This window comes from Balaenoptera physalus (assembly GCF_965194825.1).
Source record: "Balaenoptera physalus genome assembly, chromosome: 6".
Lineage (NCBI taxonomy): Eukaryota > Metazoa > Chordata > Mammalia > Artiodactyla > Balaenopteridae > Balaenoptera > Balaenoptera physalus.
The window spans coordinates 16747308-16774041 of record NC_138885.1 but is presented as its reverse complement, the minus strand read 5'-3'; the positions used below and the strand labels follow the sequence as shown (position 1 = coordinate 16774041).

The 26734-nt window shown below is 38.8% G+C and overlaps 1 protein-coding gene across 1 annotated transcript in view; it reads left to right on the top strand.

The window, feature by feature from the left end:
- The first annotated feature begins 6585 nt into the window (after window positions 1-6585).
- Window positions 6586-26734, top strand: part of DPP10 (dipeptidyl peptidase like 10) — a 685907-nt gene continuing 665758 nt past the window's right edge. The window contains exon 1 of the mRNA XM_082465825.1: window positions 6586-6855. Coding sequence (XP_082321951.1) covers window positions 6784-6855 — 72 coding nt within the window. The 5' untranslated portion in view covers window positions 6586-6783. The remainder of the gene's footprint in view (window positions 6856-26734) is intronic.

Here is a 26734-nt window from a genome sequence, read left to right as displayed (position 1 = left end):
GTCCTAATACATCAACTTCATTTGGGAAGATGGACAAGTGAGTGGATGGCTTCTCCATAGGGAGGGCTAGGAGACCACAAGAGAGACTGCCATCCATCCTGTGAGGCTATTTTGATGTCATCAAGTAGGATTAAACACTCATATGAACACTGCTGACTCAATAAACTAGCTAATTAAATGGTATTTCTCTAGTCATTGATTTGTATAAACTGTGATATTTGGTATAGATTCTCTCCACCTCCTCCACTGATGCGTGTAGTCAATTGTTAAGTGCAAAAATGATCAACATTACAAGAAAATAGGCTTGATATTGATTGAAAAATATCAAATATAAATCAACTAGAGAGGATAAGGAAATTAAAATTTGGACTATGCTTTCTAAAATTGTATGAATACATAAAATAAAACCAATGGCAGGAGCTATACTTAAGACCTAACCAAAAGGAATTCAGGTATTTCACAATTCTTATGAAAACATTAACAAAAATACAAAAGACTTAATATACCCAAATATCCCTAATAGCTTTAGAAATCATCCTTTTGTCTTTTTCCCCTCTTTTTCTCTTCCCACTTTTCCTTGATCTCTTCTTCCTCTTTCTCCTTTTTAGATTTGAATAAAAATACATGGAGTTAATAAATATTTAAATTGATAAGATAGACATTAAGTGACTCAATTATCTTCCCAAATATTGATAGATATAGGTGACAGACACATAGATGAGTATAAGGATATAGGAAGTGATCTACAAAAATAGCAGGCAACCCATCTAGGCTAATAGGTTAAACAGAGTTAAATAGTGGTTAGTAATGAGAGATGTATTTTATGTGCCTCATTTCCATAGAGGTCACACCCCAAGATATCCTGGAACTATATTTGTAAAATCTAAACAGATGACTCTGGGGTGAAAGGACTGGCTGGGAATCCAAGGACTTGGCCTCAATTTCCTTTGGAGATGATAGAAGAAGAATTTCTAGCGGTAGAAACTCTAGTGGTAGTAGTGGGAGAAGAATGCCAGGGGCCCTTTAATGTTAGTAGATCGTCTGGAGCCTTTTCACCTAAATCTTAGACTAGACTATCTTTTGTTTTCAGGAGGAAAATTCATAAGGGAGTTTGAATCTAGTGCTAAATTCTTAAAAATACATTGAGCATGGTGAAATTGGCACAAAAGATGGAAATTCTCTCTTCTCTCCAAAATTAGTCAAGATCTCACTGTAAAAGTTTTCTCTTTCAATTTATAAAATATTTCTCTGAATGGGAAATGTGCTTTGTGCTATTCTGGGAATTATATAAGGAAAGAAGTTAGGTAACCGTTACGAAGTCTGAGTGTAGGAGAAGTCTCAGTAATAATGTACTTTCCGAGGACAAAAGATAAAGAGGTAATTTTGAATCATTAGAAAATCAAGCCTTGGTTAGAAAGTGAGAAATAACAGGTTCAGAGAAATTTATCTATCACAGACACATTATCTGAAAAGAACAAATGTTATGCCAATGCTTCTAAGTACTCTTCCACATCTGACAATCTTTCGGTCATTTGTGGACAACATCTGATTCAGGAAAGCTGATTTCATTTCTAAAGAAATAGGAAGATCAGGAAAAAAATTATCAACAAAAAGAAAGAGAAGGTATTTTTTTACAATGCTAACAACCAATTCATTAAATAATTACTCTTTAAAAAATCAAATAAATAAACACAGATCCCTTGTAAAGCATCTAGTAGGTAAAAATAATCATGATAACAGGTAAATTCCCCACATTCTAGATGTTTTGGTGTTGTGACTCAGCTATACATTGGAGAGAAAATATTACATGGGAAAAGTCATGTTCATTGTTTTCCTGTCTTAATACCCTTATATATGATATGTCACAGAAGGGCTGTTGGGGGTAAAGGAAGATTCGAGGTGTGTTAATGTAACAACCAAGGGGACTGTACAGCGCTGGGTTTGTCAATATCTTCCGGTCTCCAGTGAGCAACAAGAATGGCTCTCAGGATATTGCAACTCTGTCTGCTTCCACCAGAGATCATAATCGGGCTATGAATTTTTACAACAGGAAAGTTCCTATCATAGACAGATACTGACAACATGTTTAGTTAAATTAATGCCAAGAGCATCTTAGAACAGGATGAGCAGTGGGCATGGATATCACTCAAATATGTAGTGACGCTGCTTCTTTTTCTTTCTTTTTTATTAATATATTTTTGTGATAGTTTACTGGTTAGAGCTTCTAATATATATCTTATTTCTGAGGATTGCTCAGCATACTGGTTTTCTGCCCAATGACATGATACGCACTTTGGGGAATTCAAGAAGCCGACTGAGATGAGTAGAGATGATTTATAAATCGAAAGCAAATGATAGCGGAAGATGTGAACTAAAGCTATTTCTTGATCTCCGAAAAGCTAATTGGGCACGTTTCAGGCCAGGTCTCTGAAGGCACAGCTCATGAACTGTCTTTCTGATGCTGTGCTCATTATGGGCACTCAATAGAGGACCGGCTAATGCTAGAGAAATCCCCATCAAACTGGCCTTTATGTGACATTGCAGATTTACTTCAGGAAAGAGAGAGAAGGAGAAAGAAGGGAGAGATTTCAGGCAATCAGCCCTTACAGAGTCCTATTTGCCTTAAGTAATTGATCTGAAACCGAAGAGTTTGTCTGTGAAAGCTACCCGGCTTCATAAATTCTCAAGGGACTTTGTCTTCTTCTAACATATCAGGGCTTAGCCAGGCTTTATTTGTTACTGGTTGTTGGAGGACATATGGGATTTTATGGTCCTGGGTCAACTCTTAGAAATGGAGGACTGAATACAGCACACATGACCTAAGTATTCTGGAACAACCCATGTTTGCCACTGATGCTTAAGCGTTTTAGTGGTAATCTTCAATGAATTTAATTATTATCTAAATCTCATAACCTATCCTCAATTATTCATATTAATAATTCTAGGTAAAATGAAATGTACTGCATTGGCATCACACTTTTAAAGAATCAAATATCAAGGAAAGAAAGACATCACAGATGTTCACAATGCTGTATATGGAGAAAGTTTTTGAGCGACTTGGGAAATTTAAATCAATATGTTGAGGAAGCAACATAGTGGGTTATGTCTACATGGGAAACTGAAACTAGGATTTGAGGCAGTAAAAATTTTCAGAAGGGAATAGTGGAGTCTGAACCCTAGAAATCTTCCTGAATAATATGGCCGCATGTTGCAAGGTTTGGATATTTATAAAACAAAATAGAGGGGATTTTGCTGAGCAATCTCTTCAGGTTTTTGTAGTTATAAGAGTCTAATTCCGTTCCACGAAATCTGCAGGAAAACCTCCTTTATCATTGCCTGAGTGTTCTAAAATGAGTGGTTGTCCATGAGCTAGCTCATCAAAGATAATATATGAAAAAACTACTCAAAAATTTATAAATCTGGGACTTCCCCGGCGGTCCAGTGGTTAAGACTCCGCCTTCCAATGAAGGGGGTGCGGATTCGATCCCTGGTCGGGAAGCCAAGATCCCACATGCTTTGTGGCCAAAAAACCAAAAACATAAAACAGCAGCAATATTGTAGCAAATTCAATAAAGACTTTAAAAATGGTCCACATCAAAAATATTTTGTAAATCTCTATAAAACTCTCCTTTAATAGATCTTTACTTTTCAGAAATGATAATCTGTAAATAAATTAATTTTAATTTTCAGATTTCTAAAAATATTATCAAGACAAGAATTGTTACTATACACTTATGTGTAACTAGAGAGCAGGGGAAAGTTTGGTGGATATTAACGATCCTTTGTGAAGTAATTTACTTATCGACTGATTTTTTTTTTTTGGTATTTGTATAAGTACTTAATTGTCTCACTAAGTTCTAAACATATATAATTTATCATTCCGATGATAGTCTTTTGCTCCATAAAATTAATATATAGTCAAAGAAATTTAGAGAAAGAAGACATTTTAATGGTCACCTAGTCTAAAGTTTTGAATTTTATCATATAAGGAAGCAGAGGCAGGACATAAGTGACTTTACCCTGGCCCATACCTCTATGTGTGATGGGGCTAGGGTGCAACTGCCAATCTGATAACATCTAATCTGGTACAGGTCCTCTTCTCTACACTGCACTAGAATTATATCTCTCTGAGTAGTTTTAAAACTTTGTAGATGTTTGATTGTAAATTAGTGTTTTATTTTTTTAGACGATAATCTATAATCAGAAATCATAGAAAACTCAGCAGGAGACATTCTCAGAATGTAAGTTATTTTTTTTTTTCTTCTTGAACAGTAGACTTTTTTCTTCAATAAGAAATGAAGTAGAAAATCCTACATTGTAATTCAAGGGCATCACATTTCAAAAAATAGAGTATTTAAGTTGGGGACATCAGTTTATCTGTGATTAAGTTTTAATTAATGCCCTTAACTTAGATCCCAATAGCTACAAAATAATGTTCTTATCTTAGACAAAATAAGAACCCACCAAAAAGACACAGACTCAAATTAAATCAAAGAAGCTTTCCTTCAAAAAAAAAATGACACATGTACACAAATACACATTATATGTGAAACATACAACTAATATCTTGAATTGTGACCCAAGTGAATTTTATCTGAATACTGAAAATGGATGCAAGTTGAACATCTTAATTCAATCAAATAAGTAATCTTAAATAGAATGAGGATAATTCCCTCTGGTCTATACTTGTCCCATGTGGACAGAAATCTTTGCAGGTAACTAAATTCCTGCAAGTCAAGTCAATTGTCCAAAATAGAAACACATTCAGAGGATGAATGCCCTGAAATAATAAACAGAAGAGCAAAATATAAAGACAGAAATACTTTTAATGTAGCTCCCTTTCTCTCAAAAGATTACGTGAGGGAAAATCTGGATTGTCAGATTTAATGGATGAATTGCCCAACAGCTATTTTACTATTGTTTCATTTGAAAATTTTGTTTTGTACTTTTACAACTAGCAGAGTTATTCCTATCACAAAGTTATTTCTATCAAAATGGACCAACACACTATTACAGGTCACTAGTAATATGCACTTCACTATCTGTTTTTGAAAAGCAAGCTCTCTTTCCATTCAAATACTACCTTTTTTGTAGAGAAAGTCATTTTATTTTTATTCTCTAATCTACTCAAATTTGGTGAACATTGCTTTCTTCAAGAAAAAAAAACATCTTAAAGGCTTAGGACAGTTCATGCTTAGGACAAGTGTGACAATGCATATTTCAGGAATTAACAGGGCAGGAGCTCAATTCCTTTTATCCTACAACATTCCCTCAGCTAGGAGGTGGCTAGTTCTTGGACTTAAGTGACTCGGACAAGGATGGGGTTGGTTCTTAGCCAATAAAACATGACTCAAGGTTACTCCGTTCCCCTCCCCCCCCACATATGCTAGGTCCCTTCTGCTGAAAACTCCTCACGACCCATGTTCTAAGTCCAGCCATACCGGATATTTAACTCCTCCCGCCTTGTCTCTTGTCAGCCTGTGCCTGAGACTCAGAGAATGCTTTTTGTCCATCTGCTTTGGGCGGGTCTTTTCTAGCAGCCCGGGAAAGCCACGTGCTAGCGCATATGGATGAAACTGATGGGCATTGTCTATTACACCCACAGGAATTCAGCCTCCAAAGAGCTACATTGACTCATTGATTTGTATCCATGCTCCGGGGTCCTGGTACCCACACCATAACGTAAACTCCCTGCTGGCGGGGAATTTGGAGAGTGTGTTTGGCACAGGATAGGTGCTCAATAAACAAACTTTGAAAGGGAGAGAGTTGTGTTGAGCGAAGGGAAGGCTGCAAAGGAACTTAAAATTTGAAGGGTTTTCTACGTGTCCAAAGAAAGAGGAAAAAAAAAGAAAAAAGTGTGAGTACAGAGTATCATCATTATTGTTTTTATTCAACCTTTAGGAATTCCACTGGCATTATTCACCAGAGAGCTAGCAGGGGAATCCAGGCTGGAGGCTAAAGGACCCCTGTCCATTGACCCAAATCAGGAGGCGCAAAGCCTCGGGTCATAAGCTATGACACCCTCTTGGGTCCCGACAGGTGCTGGTGGCCCGGATGGGGCTCTGGACCCCCCAGTACCCCGCTGCCCCCTGCCTTCTCGGAGCGCTAGAGCATGCCCAGTGGCAGCGCTGGAGCCACCGAGGGCTTTGCACGCTGGCACTCCGCTTCTCCGGGTTTTAGCAGGAGCCTGCGGGGAGATGGGGGGGTGAGGGGACCCGTGGAGCCCGGCAGCCTTGGTCGCGCGCGTGGGGAGCTGGCGCGTGGCGCAGGGCTCTCTCCTGCGTTGCGGTTACTGGGGAGATGCTGGAGCGCGGCGCCCGGCTGCTCCACCTGGCGGGCTGAGCGCGGCGCGGGGAGCCCCGGGGGGCAGGCGGGGGGCGCGGACTGCGGTAGAATGCGAGCCGGGCTCCTCCGGGACTGCGAGACAAAGCTCGAGCGCGGTCAGGGGCCGCTCGCCCGCCGCTCGCCGCTCCACTAACTTGTCTCTTGGTGGTGTCCGGTCTCCAAGGTTCTCAACGCTTTGGGGTGGTGAGGGGCGGGGGTGGGGGTGGGGAGTTAGAGGGTCTGCGGCAGCCGGAGGAGGGATCCTGCAAGGGGGGAGCCTGCCTGGTGCCGCTCTTCTTCCCTTCCCTGTCGCTCCCTTCCCCCCACTCCGTCGCTGCCGCTTTCCCTTCCGCCAATTCGGAGAGCGTCGGGCGCCTGTGACATGCGATCGCTGCCAAGTGACGGACCCCGAGTCTGAAGTGCCCGCGAGGAAGTGAGCGCCTACGCGGGCCGCCGGCGATGACAGCCATGAAGCCGGAGCAGCAGCCCACCCCGGGGGCCAGGGCGAGCCAGGCTCAGTCGGCGGACCAGGTGAGAGTTGGCAGGGGCGGCCAGGCCCGCCAGCGGAGGGAGGCTGCCAGCCGCGCTCCCCCCGCCCCTCCTCCCGGGCTCGGCTCCCACGCCTCCCTCTCCCCACCCTCCCCCCGCCCCAGTTCCAAGGCTCTCCTCAGCTCACGCATGGACTCCGCAGGAAGTTAGAGCATCTGAGCGCGCTCCGGGGCCGGGCGAGAGGATGCGCAAGGTGGAGAGCCGCGGGGAAGGGGGGAGAGAGGTAAAGGCTGGGGTGGCCCAGGGAACCCCAGGGGGAGGGCCCCCGAGGGAGGGAGGGAGAGGTGGCCGGGGCCAAGGAATGGGGGCCTCTTGGCTCCTAGTAACGCACGTTGGAGGAATTGCTGCGCGCCTGGAGGCGTCCACTTGCTGGGTTCGAGCCCTGTCTTCACGTAGCTCGTGAGACGAGCGCTGGCCAAAGCTACTCCAGTAGGCAAATGACCTTTAGGCCGGCAGAGTTTTTCCTTTCCTTTTTTTTTTTTTCCTTTGAGGAGACGGGGACGGGGGCGCACAATGGGGGAAGAGGGTATACCACTCATCTGTGGTCTGCTTGGAACGGAGCTTGGAGCAAAAAGGCATGATTAGGGGGAACTGGGAAGATCCTGGCTTTAGTGATTTGTTGGGTCCAGATGTGTTGTGTCTGCAGAGACGAGGTGCCCTGTGCTGGCTGAGGGTTATTTTAATCGCTTTTCCGTCTTTCCGCTCCGGCCACCTCCTTTTTGTTTCGGTCTTTAGGGATCTGTAGCATAACCATATGGTGAATCTCCATCTCGTTTCTGCCCCTGGATTGGGGTGACTCGGGAGTTTGGTGTCGCTTTTTCCCAAAGTTGGAGGGTCGGGAGCGCCGAGGTGCCCTGGCAAAGAAGAGGGCGGCTGTGATAAGCCGGGTCGAGGTGCTGTCACGTTTACCTGAATTAGAGAGTCTGAACCTAGAGGGTTACACTGAGGTCAGCGTATAACTGCGGAGCTGGAGAACGGAGGCGCCGGGGTACAGAGATGGTCCCTTTGCCCCGAGTGCACTGTTGAAGGCCGCCGACGCATTTCTGTCAGAGACACTCCTAGCTCATTGCTAGACATGGGTGAAAGGGGTGCAAACAGCGAGGCTCCAGTAGCGTCTCGGCTCTTCGAATATTCTAAGCATCGAGGAGCTAGGGAAGAGGAGCTGTCCAAATCGTCCTGAGTGGCGGGGAGGCAGAGGAGGCGACGCCAGGGCTGCTGTGATTAATATTCTAGTCCTGGTCATCGCTCCTGGCTAGTGGCCTCTCTCTTCTCCTTTTCTCTCCCCTTCTCATTTCCCTCACATATGTTTCACACAGGTGGTGAGGATTACTCAATGCCTTAAAGCTCCCCATCCCTTTACTGGGATGAATGTTGCAGTTTTTACAAAGCAGTTGTTTTCTTAAACATCCTCTTTGCTCCCTACCCTGAGATAAATATGAAAATATTAAAACATTTGTATTACATTATATGTCCCTTCCCCTCATACCTCTTTTCCCTGCTCCCTCCTGCACACACCACAAAGTAACAACTGGTTAGCAGATTATAAACATAATTTCAGGAGAGGAACATGGATTTAATATCCTCTTTCAGACGGACAGCCCTTAAATTTCATTAACAAGCCACTGAGCCTCTCTTACTGCTCTTGGAATGATGCTACCACTAAGAACGATTAGTCAGGCGAGAGTCCCCACGTGAAATCTTTGCTCACTAACCTGTGACACCAGCTGGTTACTTGAGGTGCTGCAAACAGTTCAGTGATGGTGGAGGTGGGGAAGAAGAAGCAAAGCAGAGCACACAGAAGCTGAAAATGTATATGTAAATGGTGGGCAAGCAGTATATGAACAGCAAAGCCTTTTGTCAGAACGAATCTGGTACTTAAAATTCATATAAAGACAGAGATTCAAGTTTGAATCCGTTGTTTCTCTTGTTAGTGTGCATTTTTGTTTATGGTCACTTCGAATAGTCAGGGAGTGGCCATTTGCAGAACTCTTGTTTTAATTGAGTTTTTTAAAGTGCCTTTCTGATACTGACATGTTTTTAAAATGTCAATGGTTTGCATATTACGCTTGAGTTAAAATGAAAGGGATTGATTTCTCAAGGGAAAAGAAAGACTGAAATATACATGGCAGCATACCATTGGGGGTTTTCCAAGCACTCCCAGAAAATACCTATATGTAGTCTATTCTTTGTCTAAAGCTTGACATGTGAAACGATCACCAGATGATGTGGACAATTGCTGTTGAGTGCTTAAGCTATTTCTTCTAAGATTACTAAATTTTTATTAACAGTATTAGTCATTGTGATCTAATTCTGCGATTGTCAGACCACTCTCATGTGGTCCTAGATATAATACCTCCATATAGGCATGACTGATTGTTCAATTTTCTGTGATATTTCTGGAAAGAAAAAGATTCACAAATTAATCTAAAACTGTAGCTTTATGAAGTTCTACTTAATGGTTAAATAGGGGGCGTGTTCCAGCTAGTCACTTAGTAGGTATTGATTTTCAGTGATTTAAGCTTTTGAATGTTGTCAGAAGGTCCTTCCCTTTCTGTGGTAGAGACGTTTATGAAACCTCAAAGATGCCTTGTCCTGATGCCATCAAACGCCCATTTCCACTTACAGCGCCGTGGAAGACCATAGTCTTTCCTCTGGGTGAAATGGTTATGAGCCACATAATTTGGTTGTTGTTATGGTCCTTTAGAGAGCCGGACATCCCTGTTTCATCTTATCTGCTCTGGTACAGGGTGCCATGACCAGAGGCAGCCCTTCCTCTGGGAGCAGCTGCAGCAAGAATAACAGGAACTGAATATTTTTATTAATGTTCTGAATCATTGGAGATATTTTTATCATCTCAGTAGTCTTGCCTTTAAAGCTTCATTGATTAAATAAATGTTTATGACAGTTACTTCTGTTGTTTTTATAACACTCCATATTTACAAAATGTCTAAAAATAAATGCTTTGCTATTGGTAGAAACAGTCATTCCCACTTAGCGTATAATCAATATCCATTTTACATCAAGGGATACAAAACCTTGAGTGGCTAGTTGTAACTTATTATTAGGTTTGGAAATCACTTCCTGAATGCTTGCCAAGTGCCCAGTACTGTCCTCTGGGTTGATAAGGTAACATTCATTGAATGCATTTTCCTGTTTGATCCTCAAAGCAGCTTTTTGAGTTAGGTCTTGTTGTTATTCCTGTTTTAGAAATGAGAACACAGAGGATTAAAGAAACTAAGCAACTTCATCAACCTTTACTTCATAAGTGGTAGAGATGAGACATAGCCCTAGTCTATGGCATTTAAGAAAAATAAGCTCATTTAAGTCTAAAGCTCCACCTTCTGGACTTCCCTGGTGGCAGAGTGGTTCAGAATCCACCTGCCAATGCAGGGGACACGGGTTCGAGCCCTGGCCCGGGAAGATCCCACATGCCACGGTGCAGCTAAGCCCATGTGCCACAACTACTGAGCCTGCGCTCTAGAGCCCATGAGCCACAACTGCTGAAGCCTGTGCACCTAGAGCCCATGCTCCTCAATAAGAGAAGCCACCGCAATGAGAAGCCCGCGCACCATAACCAAGAGTAGCCCCCACTTGCTACAACTAGAGAAAGCCCGCGAGCAGCAACAAAGACCCAATGCAGCCAAAGATAAAAAAAATAAATAAATTAAAAAAAAAGCGCTACACCTTCTAATCTCTACACAATTATAGTTCAACACACTCTGATTAGCATAATGCAGAAGAATTGCAAATATTATGTATGTGTGTGTACAAATTTACTGTGATTAAAGTAAAGAATTTGTTTAAAGCTTTAACTATAAATGTAAATAATATCTCTTGAAATTTAAAAGTTAACTTAATATCTCTTCTATTGATTAAAATAATATAAAAAGAACCAGATATACCCTGAGAAGTACATAGGAACTTAAAAAAAAATTTTGTATCATTTGCCCTTGGTAGTGATGAGACTTTCAAGGCTTCTTAAACAAGTACATTTTTATAGTTGGACCTGGTTTAGAATTTGCCCACGTTGCCACCAGGTGGCACCCTTTTGCTGAGTCCAATGGGGAAAAGTATTTCCTAAAATGTTTGACAGTCCTCAGCTCCAAAAAACTGAAATCAAACAAAAACAAAAACAAAAACAAAACAAACAAGGAAAAAACCCATAACTTCAGTTTCTGAAGTATGACTAAAAAGTGTATTTTTATAAACAACTCTTTCTTTGTCTGTAGAGGCCGCATTAGTTATGCATAAAAAAATAAACAAACAACAACAACAACAAAACTCATTCTGGTAGAAATCCAGTCACTTACAGTTCAGCACATAGCAGCCTCTTGATGAAATAATTCATGGTCAAAATTGCGATTAAATATGTAATGTATAAAATGCCTTTTGTACAATACCTATGGTACTTTTGACTTTTATGTAATATTAACCTAAAATGTTTTCATAAAGAAATTAGGATTCACTATTTTTATTTCAACTTTGGTCTAGCAAACCTGATTTAAATTTTCAAATGTATGCTTAATGAACTCATAAAAAAGTTATTCTTCCTTTTTTCCCTTACTAATACATAAACATGTTATAATTTAGTTTATAAAGTATTGTTTTTAACGCAGAACCTCAAAAATAGCTTTTAGAAACCATGTTGAAAAACTTTATTTAATAGAAGGTTTATTACTTCTAAGCATTCAACATAAAATATATAGTATCTTATTGGTGGAAGAATTCTATATGATTTGGTTATGAAAGACATTTGATGCAGGTGCTATGTAGAAGTCTTTATAACTTAGGAGATATTATACGTTTCCTACCATCCCTCAATTTCTTGTTATATATATTTTATGTATATCTTATTGCATATATATGACATTGTATCTACTGAGTTTAGAACATACCACAAAACATTCCTTGCTTATAAGCTTCTAATCTCTCTGTTTAGTTCAAAGACTGAGCAAAATGCACATTTAAGAAAGATTAAACTATATTAAAGACAAGTTAAAGAAAATTGTATTATTAAATATTAATGCTGCATTATCTTATGAAGTGCATTCCACTGGAAACAAAACACTGAAACCAAATTTCTCCCAGTTTGAGTAAAAATAAAGCTATTTCCCAGTTTTCGTTCCTTGAATCATTTATGATTACATAATGTTTTAAGCTTCTAGTACTTATAGGCATATTTTAGATTTATTTACAGGTTAGCAAAATACACAAAACTAGAATGTTGCAACTAAGACTGTGAGCTTTTGTGCCATCAACCCGGAGTATTTCTTTTTTTAAAAAATTTTATTTATTTATTTATGGCTGTGTTGGGTCTTCGTTTCTGTGTGAGGGCTTTCTCTAGTTGTGGCAAGCGGAGGCCACTCCTCATCGCGGTGCGTGGGCCTCTCACTATCGCAGCCTCTCCCGTTGCGGAGCACAGGCTCCAGACGCGCAGGCTCAGTAGTTGTGGCTCACGGGCCTAGTTGCTCCGCGGCATGTGGGATCTTCCCAGACCAGGGCTCGAACCCATGTCCCCTGCATTGGCAGGCAGATTCTCAACCACTGCGCCACCAGGGAAGCCCAACCAGGAGTATTTCTTTACTACTGTCTATAGGTTATGCACTGGAAAGCACAGATTCAAGTTCGTATCTCAGCTTGGCCAGTCATTGCTGTGTTTTGGGGGCAGGATAACTCATTTTCCGTATTTCTTCTGTGACTGGAGGTGACTACAGATCCTTTCCATGCTTGTGGTAAGGATTGAATGAAATAATATGTAAAAGCTTTTGAATAATGTTTGTCTCATACCAATGCTCTCATTAAATGTATAGTCTAGGAACAGGAGCCTAGGGGAAAACAAAGCTTAGAGGATCACTGAATCACCTACAGCTGGTATATGATTTTAACATTTTACTGAGTATTGCATTGTTTAGTACACATATGTGTATGATTACATATGAGTTTGCACATGCATAAAAATATTTTAATAATGTAATATATATTATTGGGTTAGGCATCGAGCCTGATTTGGCAGAAATACAGACTTCAAAACATTCTGTAACATCCTTATTTCCAGTCAATCAAAACTCACTTTTTACTGTCCTACTCTGTAAGGGACCAGGCTGAAAGTAAACGTTGGCTAATTCTCACTAACAGGGGAATTAGCTGCTGAATACGCATATTGTTTTCAATGTAATGCACTCATTTTGGTAATTAGCATGGAGAAAGAGGAAGTTTGAAGAAAAGAGGGGTGTGACTTATAGAAATATCTCAGGAGGTGAGATTTCAGTCATTTCAGTCATTCAGGAGAATGTGCATAGTAGTGGAACCCCCTGCAAGGAGCCCAGTGTGGGTGCGCCTACAGCCACTGGGGGTGAGACTGAGTGACCCAATATTGGGCTTAGCATAATTGGAAAGATTTTTTTATACACATTTTTCTACAGTTATTCCTATGCAATATTTAAATACGCACAACATTTTTGACGTTGCGATGATTAAAATTACCTCCATATATTTTCATACTTGCTGAGTGACTTCGTGTGTTCTAATCAAGTCCACATCTTACTGAAATGTTATAACGGGGGTATGTACTAAGACATACGTCAACTAGCAAAGGGTGGAGCTCTTCCCATCTGAAGACCTGTAAAGGCTCCAAAAAAGGGCAAATTAATAATGGAGGGAATATAAACTTCTTCATAAACACGTCTTCATGTAAAGTTAGAAATGTTTCCACCCTTGTGTATGCTTCCTTGCTTTGAGAAGTCCTACAGCTCAGTGTTGATTATTCCCAGCACACTCTTGTGTTAAAGTTTATGCTTGACCTGATCCACAAGCTTTTTGGCAATAACTGATCTCCTTTTACTTTTCTCCATCTAGACATCACCTGTTTTCCAAGGCTTTTAAATTGTGCACCTATCACCCCCCCTCCCCGACCTGGTAGACATCCTTATCATTTGTTACGTATTAACTAAAGGAAGGCTTGTCATTTCCAGGATGGTAGAGAAAGCTGGGAAGTCGGCTCAGTGGAAAGAATGGGACACTTAAGAGAGAGCTCCTCTACTGTAGATTCAGTTTAGTTAAGCTGTCCTAAATCTCCAAGGTTTCAAACATACCCATATGTGATGGTAAATATAACACCCACTGCCAGGCCAAATACAGAAAACTGACTTGTATCCAAAGCTGATTAAAATAAACATTTTATTTTAAACTGTAATTGATGTTAACAGCACTCTTGGTAATATCTTCTACAGAATAAAAAATGATTTTCATTTTCTTTTCAAGTTTGTCATCCCGTGGTTTATTTGAAAATTGTTAAAGCACTAATAATTTTTAAACCAACTTTCAGATAACATGCTTATTCCATTAACCAGAACAGTATATTTTATTGTACAATATATTTTGGAGTTGCCAAATGATTTTCAGATTTAATCATATTCTGGGGAAGAAGGCAACATGATGTAAGGTTGAAAACAGAGTCCAACAGATTGCAGGTTGAATCCTTCTTCTTCCCTTTATCATGCAATGTAGGGCACATGCTTTAACCCCTCTAAAACCTTTTCCTCACCTTTAGAGGAAGCAGATGGGGAGAGTGCAGCAAGGGTGAGAGACAGTCTGTATGAAGGGTTTGTACAATATCTGACCCAAGGCAGCACTTAGTATTTTTATTCTTACCGCTACTATGCTTCTCAATCATCTGAGAAGATTATTTCATTCTTTTGCAAGGGTAATTTTGCATTTACCTTGATGAAAATGCTGAATATATATGTATGTGTGTGTGTGTACATTACCATATGTACACGCACCATGTACACGTACATACTTATGATCTAAATATACTGGGTGTTTTACAGTTGGTTTATTGTAAGGCATTAGGTAAAAATTTTTAACAACCTGACTGATTTCTACTGTTTTTAGCTGCTCACCTGTTTAGGATCTTCTTTGAAGTGCTCATGGTTTAATATTCTCTTTGCAAAAGTTTGGTTTCCAGAAACGATTGAATTTCCTTAGAAATTCTTTGCATATGGGAACCGATGATATGTTGAGTTGAAATTTAAGAAAAGTGCATAATCAAAACTGACTTCAGATCTGGAAGAGCCAAGTCAAGCTGCCTGTGTATTCTCTAGCCAAGGTGTATGTTATCTGACTTGAATATTCTTGTAATTTATCATACTTATCAATTTTTCACAGGTCAATGCAAAAACCTATGTATCAGGTTACAAGAGAGCAAATGAAGAAAAGTGAGGAAACAAGCCATGTTGATTACCTTTATCCCCAGCCCCCTTTTGAGATCTAAATGAAGATTCGATTTCTTCTTCCATTTGAAAGTCTCTGCTCTGAAAACATAAATATGACAAATCTGAATTATATCACTGAGAACCTGAATGGCAGGCCCTCCTGTGATTTATTTTCAAATAATGGACCAGAGAGACCACTCGAAGTTGCATTAATAATGCTTGTACAGGGTAGAAGCAGGCCTTTCCTGTTATTGGTACGTGAGTTTACTTTTTGCAAGAGGAATGGAGTAAGTGAAAATTCTGATACTCATACTTCCATTAATCACATCTCACCTTCAGGAAAGGTTTTAATATGAGTTAATTAATGCAAGACATGGACTTCCTTTTTTTTCATTTCACATACTTTGAAACAAGTGCTAGAAAGTCTTTGTTTTAAAATAAAGCAACCCTTTCAATCAATGTTTCATAAACTTGCATAATGATTCTTCTCACCTAGACACAGAATCCAGGATTAGGAATCAAGACACCTTTTGAATAGAGGTCAAAAATCTCTAGAAAAATCTGAAATTCATGTAGAATTTCTAAAATGTAGAAATAGGTCATTTGGTTTGCGAGGTTAGCATATAATTTACATTTCCTGGGATCTATGAATTTATGAATAGATTTTCCTATCTACTCCATTAGCTTTTAGTGATTTTAAGGAAAAAGACCATGCATTTCACTGGTTTGTTTCTTTTTAGAATACTACAAAACGTGTTTTAAGATATAAAGAAAATATAGTTTGAAGGTATATTCATCATCTTCATAAAGTTATTCCTTTTCTCTGATCCTGTGAATTAAGCGTATTCTGTTTCTTGACAGTCATGTTGGCAGTGATAGGTAGGTGTGAATTGATCCTGGAGTTGGAATGGAAGAGACTCACCCTTATTCACATCTGTGGAGGTTGTTTATAATTATTCTAATTGAGGTTTACCGAACATTAGTGCCACAGTGGCATTACGGGTGTTTTCTTTTGCATCTGCCACTCCTTACAAATGTCTGTTTGCTGGCAGAATCAGTGCTTCTTATGTTACAGGATTGTCATTTTGATTCCTTTGTCTCCCTTTGCATCTGTGTCATCTCCAAATCCAAACCCAGTTTTTTCTACCTTTCTATATTTTTGAGATCCAGTTTCTGCCCAAGACTGATTCCCTGATGTCTAAACTACTGCGATGTCCATAGTGGCCTTGCTCTTCCAAATTCTTCCTTCAAATAGCCATAAAGTCATAAATGGTGATAACATTTTGAGAAACTGTTCTGATTGCTGAATCTAATGCCTTTGTTTTCAAATCAGGAGACAGTCAGTGCAGAGGTGAGTGGCCCGTCTCAGATCACACAGTTGGTTAGAATCAGAAGCAATAATTGATTTTGGATCTTTTCAGCGATGGCCATTTTTCATGTGTCATGCTGCCAGAGTCAGCTATTGATACAGAGCCTTTGATAGTTTCTTGGTGGCCCTTTCACCTTCCTTACCATTTGATGTCAGAGTAAAATTTGTTTTTTAAATTAATGTTCTTAAAAGCTTTGAATCTGTAGGCAAAACTCACTTGACATTTCTTGGTTTCTCCAGTGTGATGTGTTGGTTCTAGGCCAGTGGTCCTTAGACTTTTGGCACTTGGTGGCAAAACTTCACAGAACCACATATGCATCTTCTCCAACTTGCCATGGCAAGAAGTCACCCCAATGTCCTAAAGCCATCCTGAGAGTAAACTGTGAGATGCACTCTTCCAAGGAAATGACAGCATCTCTCACTGTACATGAAGACACAGGCATTCTTAAACCTCTTCTCTTCCCCTCCGCATGAAAGAGGACCCATTGATCCTCTTTCAGCAGCTGAAATTGCAATTCAGTGATGAATAGACGAGTGATTGGATGAATCCCTTTTTAAAGAAGGAGGGATGCACTTGGTACTCTAGAAAACACGAAGGTGAATTTTAGAGCTTTCTTGATAAGTTAATAGCAACAACAGGCCTCTGATTCGCTGGAGTTCTTGGAAGACAGGGCTGCTTCTAGAAGCTGTGGTAATTTTGTCCGAGTCCCAAGTTCTAATACCAGACCAGAGAAACTTTTATCTGCTAAATAAATAAACAAGAAGTAGTTTTGAGTCACACAGAATTCTTTTTAGTGGAAAGAACTACGGCTTTCTATCAATTTAACCTCAGTTTAAACTCTATTTACTAGTTTGAGCAAGTCACCCAGCCTCTCTCTGAATTTAATACTCCATCTGGAAATGGGATGGTATTTACCATGTAGAATTGTTCTGAGGACTGGCAATGAGATAGGTTTATTCAGCAGGGGATGCTGAAAATGGCTGTGCTTTTCGTTGCTGTTATTGATGTGTATTGTGTTGCTCTACCAGACCAAGGCAAAAGGATGGGCAATCAAGCTTCACTGGATTGGAGGTTCCAGCTTTCAAGCTTTTTTCTCTGTTACTTTGATTAAACTTCAGAGCAACTTTAATACTGAGCTCTTGTTTTATTTTGACATGGAGATTATATGGATTCATCCTGGCTCCAAAGCAAACATGGATTAGGAGTTGGTCAGTAAAATATATGGCATCCGTTTATTTTTATATTCCTTATAAGTGCAGAAAAATCAGCAAAGTTTGCATTCTGAAGGTGGGGAACTGAATGTGGATTTGCCTTTCCTGATTTCTTCCCTCCATTGCATGGTTAAAATCCTTCTCATGCTTCTGGTACATTCTACATTTGGAGTACTGTTTCATTCTTATTCAGAGCTAGTCCTTGAGCTGTAATGGCGAATCCAAAAAAAACTAATATAGAATCACAGACGGTGCAAACATTTGAAAGTAGGTAAATACAATCTAGGATTAGCTGCTTGGGCTCAGAAATGTCAGCTTCGTATTGCTTATTCGTCACACAAGGCAATTTTAGTTAAGGGGAAATCCAGGACAAAAGCATCATGATATAAAATTGCTGGTTTGGAGCTATGCAGCCCATAATTGTTATATAAACTCCACAATGAGTCACTCTGTAACAAGAAGAGGTGTTTCAGAGAGGTCACAAAGTACCAAGAGGCTATATAGGTGATAAAAAAATTAAGTAAATATGATAACATGGAACTGCTATCGTTACCGTCTGCTGAATTATATTTAAAGCCAATTTTTGAGGAGAAAATATCCATTCTTATGAGTATGCTGCAGTTTCATATTAAATGACCTGAGCAAGGGAGCCAATAGATTGCCAGCATAAAATCCGTACATGGTAATTATTAGTAACAAGCGCTATGTGTCCCTGTTTCTGACTCTGAGCGTTTTAAGCAATATAATCTAATTTTCCTTTAGTTCTGCCCCTATAAGAGATGTGATTCTTTGAGAAGAATCTTAGAACTAACTATGGTGATTAAGTCACCTGGTCTACTGATAAGACAACTGAGAATGATAAAGGCTAACTTGTTCAAGGTCATACCCACTGATGAATTTAGAAACCAGAGTAGATTAGAAACCAGAGCTCCTCACTTCTAGGTTGGGAGTTGGTAGAAGGAGACTCACTCAATCATGGGATCATGGAAATCATTTCTGGTTGTCTATGTTCTTGTCAGAGAAGTAGAGGTGGATGAGAATTAACATGGGAAGGTTCCAGTTTGTTTAAAAGTTCTTCTTTTAATTTAAAAATTTTTTCTAGGCAGTAGGTTTAATAAGATTAGATCTGTTATATATCAATCCTATCAGGAAGCATCAAGGGGCAGGTGGTCATGTGTGTAATGGTTGTGTGAAGCCTCGATTTTCTGCAGTTTCTCATTTCTCAGATGAAGTGACAGAGAATGAGAAGAGATGCTGTAGATTATATACGACCTGTAAAGCAGCACTGATCCCTATCAAGTAAGAAATCCTGGATCTCATATAAATATACAGGGAACATTATGTCAAGGACTTAACTTATTAATAAAGGAACCATCAAGATGGTAAAGCTGATTTACAAAGCATTTGAGGAAGAGAGATTTATATAGTCAGGAAAACAATAGCATACAAAGTTTGCAAAATTAGATCAAAAACTAGTCCGTATTGGATATTAACCAAAACTGGTTAATATCCAATAGGGAATTTAAATGATAACCTTTGTGGTTATCTTTTATAGCAGACAGAAATTTTTTGTAACTTATCTATCTTCTACAATTAACATCTAACTTTACAGACTTTGGATCTATGTCAAAAGTAAATGGTAAGTCTAAGAAAGAGACAGTCTCCTTAAATTGTATAATCCTTGTGTGGGCTGATGAGAAATTCCTCAGTCTTGACATTAGAAGGATGGACACGCAATCATAATTATGTTTTATTTCCAAGTCCTCAAAAATTTTCTTAACATCCTGACCTTACAACAATGGTGCAGTCTGGGTCTACACTTGATGTTGCAACCAACTTCTTAAGCAATTTGATCATAGCTTTCTACAAGCCCTGTGGAGCTTCGAATGTCAGACCAGATTCACCAGCAACGAAGTTGCCAGTCAGCCAACATTGCTTGTCAGATTTGTCCCAACAAATTGGTCCAGGTGTTTTTGAAGGATGGAAGAGAACAGTTTGATAATTTCAAATAGCTCTCTGGGGAGAAGATGAAGTAGAATAATTGCACACAGGGAGGTGAAAAGCCATTCTCGACGATTTAGCAAAATAAAGTTCTGATCAAGTTGCATTGTGGTAGTGGTTCCTGGGAATGGCGGCTTTCAGAGCGACCCTTTGTTTGTTTTTCTGTTTTTATGACGACTATGGTTATACTGCACTGTATATTTGAAAGTTGCTGAAAATCTTAAAATTTCTCATTACAGGAAAAACATTTGTAGCTATATAAGGTGATGGTTGTTAACTAAACTTGCTGTGGTAATCATTTTGCAGTACATTTATCAAATCATTATGTTGGACATACACCTTAAACTCGTGCAATGTTACGTTGATTATATCTCACTAAAGCTAGAAAAAATTAATTTAAAAATGATACATTCTGGGTTTAATTTCAAGTTTGAAAATTCCTAGCCATGTGAAGTCTATTCACATATTTTATTCTGAGCCTTTGTTTGCTTATCTGCAAAACCTGAGGCTCTAATTAAAAACAAATAAGCAAGCAAACAAACACAACCGAGCTGCCCTTTGGAGGCGAGAGATACTGTAGCCCCCGACACAGTCTGATTTAAGATGTATCCTAAGTGTTCCTTCTCTTGTCACTCACTTTCCTGACTGCCAGTCAAGAGAAAGCTCTTCTCATCTGTCTGAATATATCTGAATTCCACCCTGACTCCCTTTGGTCTTTCAACTTTAAGGCTGAGCAGGGGGTGGTCATGATTTAGGTCTAACTGTATTTATTTGATATGCCATGGTGACTTCGTAGGCTGTGTCTTGAGAACTGATATTCAGGGCAAGAGGAAATGAGGGCTTTATGAATGTGAGGGGGTGGTGGCAGGAGGAAATAAACATAGAAATAGGGCTGGGAATCTCTGGAGAGAATGATCACCTGCACGTGGGGCAAGCCACTTCCCTTAACTGACCCTCAGTTTTCTAATCTGAGTGAAAAAAAACAAAAGGTTAAGTTCAGATGAGTATTTTTGTGCTATGGATAAAGGCATTTGGTGAAAAGTTAGGGGTTTAAACAATCTTATTGGATTACTAAGACTTATTTTCCTAAAATATCTTTTACTACCTATAGAAAATTATCCTACCGAGTATTAAGAAAGATGCTCTAGATCAGTATTGTCCAATAGTACATTCTGGAATGGTAGAAAAGCAGCTTGTATATATGTGTTTTCCAATATCGTAGACACCAGCCACATGTGGTTATTGAACACTTGAATTGTGTCTAGTGTCACTGAGGAGCTGATTTTCAGTTTCATTTAATTTTAATTAAACTGAAATAGCCATATGTGACTAGGAGCTACTGTATTAGACAGTTATTTCTAGACCTTTGTTTTTTAAACATTAACATGCATATGAATCATTTGGAGATACTGTTATAAAGTCTAACCTGGTGAACCTGGAATGGGGTCCAAATTTTGCATTTATAACATGATTCTAGTCTTTGGACCACACTCTATGTAAAACTTTATTTCCCAGCATCAGTGATTCTTGAATTCTAATTTATGGCTTTGCCCAGGCTGACATCTGTCATAGAAGATAAGTCTGATGGGCCTGTAGCAAAGTTACAAAGTAACTTTAGAATTATAAAAGGAAAATAATTTTAGTGATAAAATTATTGCATTTTTATTATCACTTACTGTGGCTAAAGTTTTGAGTACTGTTCATATATACCATGCAGTGGTCAAGTGCCTATATCTCATTTAATCCTCACCATAATTCTATGTAATATATATTACTTTTATTCCAGCTTTGCAAATGAGAAGCTGAGGTTTGGCGGGTTAAGAGAGTTCCAAGGTAGCATAGATAGTAATTAGAGAAGCTATCTTTGGTCACATACAATCATATATATTATAATAAGTATCAGTTGCTTTCCTTTATCAAAATGAGGCCGTGATTTGCTGTGTGTGGGCGATCAGTAAATCATATTTGATTCTTTTCCACAGATAATAGTAGTATAGTAGTAGTAGCAATAGTAGTAGTAGTAGTAGTAGTATAGTAGTAGTAGTAGTAGTAGTATAGTAGTAGTAGTAGTAGTAGTAGTAGTAGTAGTATAGTAGTATAGTAGTAGTATAGTAGTAGTAGTATAGTAGTAGTAGTAGTAGTAGTAGTATAGTAGTAGTAGTAGTAGTAGTAGTAGTAGTAGTAGTAGTAGTAGTAGTAGTAGTAGTAGTTTTACTCGTAGTTTCAGTAATAACCCCCTTTAGAACTCTGCAAGTTAGTACTGTCATTCTTATTTTAAAAATGAGGAAATTGCGAGACAGAGAGGTAAAGTAGTTTGACTAGGGCCACACACCATAATTCTAGGGAATAGATTACTTTTATTCCAGTTTTGCAAATGAGAAGCTGCAGTTTGGAGGGTTAAGAGGTTTCCAAGAACCAGAGCGGCAGAACCAGAGTCTGAACCTCTGGAGCCCATGCTCTTGTGTGCTCTACTAGATGGTTTCTCAGGTGTTTAGTGAGTACCTACTGTGTGTCAGGCAGTGTGCTAAGAGCATGGCTCCTGTCTTCTATATGTTCCATGACTTTGAAAATATTATCCATGAATAATTTCATGTTTACTCAGAATGTTTTAAAACAGAAAATGACTCTTCCATATCCAAAATGTATACTTCAGTTTGTGTGGTATGGGAAGCCAACGTTAAAATTAGGCATAGCTAATTTTAGTGTCTTTTACATGATAAATATCTTATGCCTACTATTTTATTAGTGAAAAAATGATGAGAACTGTAGGATATGGGGTGTGTGTGTAAACTTCTCAATTTAGAAAAACTTAAGATTGTCTCTCCTGTCTCTCACAGTAACCTTGAGCAACACATGGGTTTCATTATTTTAATGAATGAAAAGGTGAATGCTTTCGCCCTGGTTATTCAGCAGCCGAAGTGTCAGATCTAAGCCTTGTTTTGCAGAGTTCTCTTGTCATTTTGTTTAGTTCAATGGCCAATGTTAACTGAGTCTAGTTTTGTATTTCCTGATTTTAAACAAACCACACAATCTTCATTCATTTCTGAATAACATATTCACTTAGTTCAAACATCAAAATCAGTACATATACAGTGAGATGTCTCCCTCCTACAGTTGTTCCCCAGCTGCTCAATTTCTCATTCTATCATTTTCTTAATAGATCATCACTATTAATGTTTTCACTTTTTTCTTTTCTTTGCTCCAGAGACATTTGTGGTATATAAAAGCTATTCCAACTCTTTCGCCACCTCCCTTTTTACATAAATGCTGGCATACATGTTTGTTTTAAAATGCACGATATTTTTGTTATTTATGGGTATTATCAAAATAGATTCTTTAACAGTTGGCTTCTTTAACATATTTTCCTCTTTTATTCATGATGAATTAGAGCCCTTTGTGTCCCATAAACTGATAAGCAGTCTTGGTGCATGTGTGTGCCTGTGCACTTGTGTGCATATAGACGGCAAGAACCATGATCTTGGAACTGACTGAAATACAATACGTACTCACTAAACACCTGAGAAATTGTCTAGTGGAGCACATAAGAGCATGAACTATAAAAGCAAGTAGCCAATATGCTTTCCCAATCAGCCACATGAAGTAAATTATTTAATATCATATCACTTAATATTGTTTAAATATTTAATAAATCATTTAACCTCAGTTTAATAAAGGTGAGCAGTTGATTGTTATTGTGATATGTATGATTGTATGTGACCAAAAAGACATTTTCTCTGTTTACTAGCTGTGATACCTTGGGAATCTCTTAACCTCTCTGAATCTCTTAATCTCTTAACCTTAGCTCCTCATTTGCAAAATTGGAATTAAAGTATTTAATTTGTTGGCATTCACTTTGGTGCTGTACCTCTATGTATATGTACATTTTTATCTCTATAACCTTGGTCTATATATGTTAACTAGATTCTTGTAACACATTGAAAAGAGAATAGTGTCCTCCCCACCTTCAAGTATTAGACTCAGGAATAAGTGCCAGCAGTTGCATGTTCTAAAAATTCGCAAATAATTGTTGAGCATTTCCCAGTGGATAGATAAAAGGAAAGGGACATTTATTGTCATATGATCAAAGACAGATTTATATCCAGTGAGTTACTCATGTTAAGGAAATAAGACAATATTTAGAAATTTTAATATAGCATTTTTAAAGTACCCTGGGTTTTCTGTAACAATAAGGAAGATTTTCTATTACTAGATGAATGAATGGTACTGTAAAGCATAAAGTCTGCCAGTGGACAGGACCCAGTGCTGTGAAAATATTGTTTCCTGTAATTTTATTAAGTAATATGGACACTTTCAATACGTGATGATGAATACATGTCATGCTTGCATTTTCTTGCATCCTGGGGGGTTAACCTAATTTGTAAAATGGGAGACATCTCTTTAAGGAGTGTACTATACTTCATTTTCATCTCTTATTTAGCCTAAAAATGCTATATGTTGCCGTCAGCCACCGTTAACTTATTCTCCTAGTGAAGAGGAAAGAGAATAATCATAGTTGGATGGAAGACCTTAGCCTTTGCAGAATCCTTTTTTATTTTCAAGATAAAATTACTTCAATAAATTATAAATTCATGACTTTTTATGTCCTTACAACCTCATATAATGAGGAAGCTGAGAACCATTTCAAACTCAGAAATTATCTATTCGGTCAAAATATTCCCCTGTGTTCCACCAAGTAGTATTGAAAATTATTAAGAAACACACCAGAAAGAAAAATGGCAGTGAGGAAATGTTTTATTGATCCATTTAGGATGACCAGGTCTTCCAAGGCTCCATCACTTTCACAGAGGGAAGTTTTAGTTAAACGATTTTTAACAATAGGGAAAACAAAGTTTTAAAATTTCTTTTAAGATTCCATAAAGATTACAGAGCTTTTTAAAATCAAATAACTCCTTTTCTCTGAAAAATTTTAAAGAAAAATCAATTCTTTACAATGCACTTCCTGAATTATGGCAGGTCATACTTGGTGGCAGGTAATCTTTAAACACTAAGAAAAAGCATTTCGTTTCTAGTGGTTTTGGAAAGTCAAGCTACTAAACGGGAGGCAGTTATTAGAGTTCAAAACAGGCACTAATTCTTGATGTTCTGTTTGGGATATTAGGAGAATGGGGGCACTGTTTAGGGGGTACATTGATAGAAATCAAGTAGAGCTTTCATAATTCATTTTTCTTTTTTTTTTCTTAATTTTTATTTATTTATTTATGGCTGTGTTGGGTCTTCGTTTCTGTGCGAGGGCTTTCTCTAGTTGCGGCGAGCGGGGGCCACTCTTCATCGCGGTGCACGGGCCTCTCATTATCACGGCCTCTCTTGTTGCGGAGCACAGGCTCCAGACGCGCAGGCTCAGTAGTTGTGGCTCACGGGCCCAGTTGCTCCGCGGCATGTGGGATCTTCCCAGACCAGGGCTCGAACCCGTGTCCCCTGCATTGGCAGGCAGATTCTCAACCACTGCGCCACCAGGGAAGCCCAATTCATTTTTCTTGATCTCTAAATAACCTAGTCAGAAAAGGTATATGAAGCAATGCCAGAAGAATTCCTGATTTTATACTAAGTGAATGAATATGACTTAAAATAAATCTTAATGAGTTAATTATTACATATTCATACATGAAGACTGGGTAGTAGTACCATTTGATTTTATCATGAGGAATAAACCCTTCTGTGCATTTTAATCCAGCATCTTTTAAGGTAGATCTATTGCTTTTCCAAATTAACCTGGAAATCTTAGGTCAGATAATATGATTACAGTGAGACAGAGCAGTTTATCAGGAAGTCAGGGTTCTCCTGGTCCCCAGGATGTCACTGTGTTAGGTGGCACACCTAACTCTCTGTTTCCCTAGCTACCATGAGAATCTCATGACATAGCCAATGGATGAATTTTAAGTTTTGCCCCTGGCAAAATCTAACTTTATCATCCCGTCAATAGAAATACATATGTATGTAGACATCCAGGATTATGCTCCAAAAAAAGCTCTTCTGAATGGGGGAATGTTTCTGCCTATTCACCTCAGTGTCTGTGGAGTTAAGTGTCTACTTTGGAAACTCTGAGGGTAACCCCAGGCACACTTCCTTACGCTAACCTACCTTCCTCCTTCCCTTTCTCCTTCCTTCTTTTCATCTTTTTAAAGTAAAGAGACAGGAGGGAATACAGAAGTAAATAAAAACGGTTCTCTTCTTGAACTTAACAGAAACTCCTCACCTTTGTTTTGATTTGTGAATATGGAACATTTCAGCGCCATTTTCTAACATGAAACTGTTTTACATCAAGACCTTGCAAGGCACATCTGTTCTTTTTATCCTGGACCTTGAAAAATAATTTTCAGACAGACATTCTGCTACAAAAATATTTAAGTTAGCAAGTTTTATTTTTTTAAGTCACAAAGGAGAGTCTGGTGAATTATAGTGCTAACCTGATGGTATTCAGAATGTATCATAGGCAGATTCTGTTTCAATTGTCTATGATTTCATAACCCATCCCTCCATCACTTGGTGACTTAAAACAACAACTACTTTATTTCTCATGATTCTGCTGGTTAGGTATCCTGGCAGGGCTGGGTGGCAGCTCTCCTGTTCCCTGCGGTGTCACTAACTCGACTAGTAGCTAGGCTAGGCAGAAGGGCCAAGAAGGTGTCACTCCTGTGTCTGGTACCTTGGGACTCGTTCACACGTCATTTTTCTCTCTCCACACAGATAGCTTGGCCTTCTTGCCAGTCAGTTGTCTTCCAAAAGGGAACATTTCAAGCAGTGAAGGCAGCAATTAAGATCTCATAATGATTGACCTTAGAAGTTATAGAGCATCTCTTCTGCCACATTTTATTGGTTAAAGCAAGACACAGGGTCCACCCAAATAACAAAGGAAGAAAAAATCCTTATCTCCCTTAGAGGTGTGTAAAGAATTTGCAATCATCTCAAAACTACCACATAATAATAATGTTGGTAAAACATAAAAATAATGTTGGTAAAAACTATAGACATATATCTGAGTATAAATATTCACTATATGACCATGGGGAGAATTTAAAGGTGTTTAAATGAGGAAAAATATTATAAG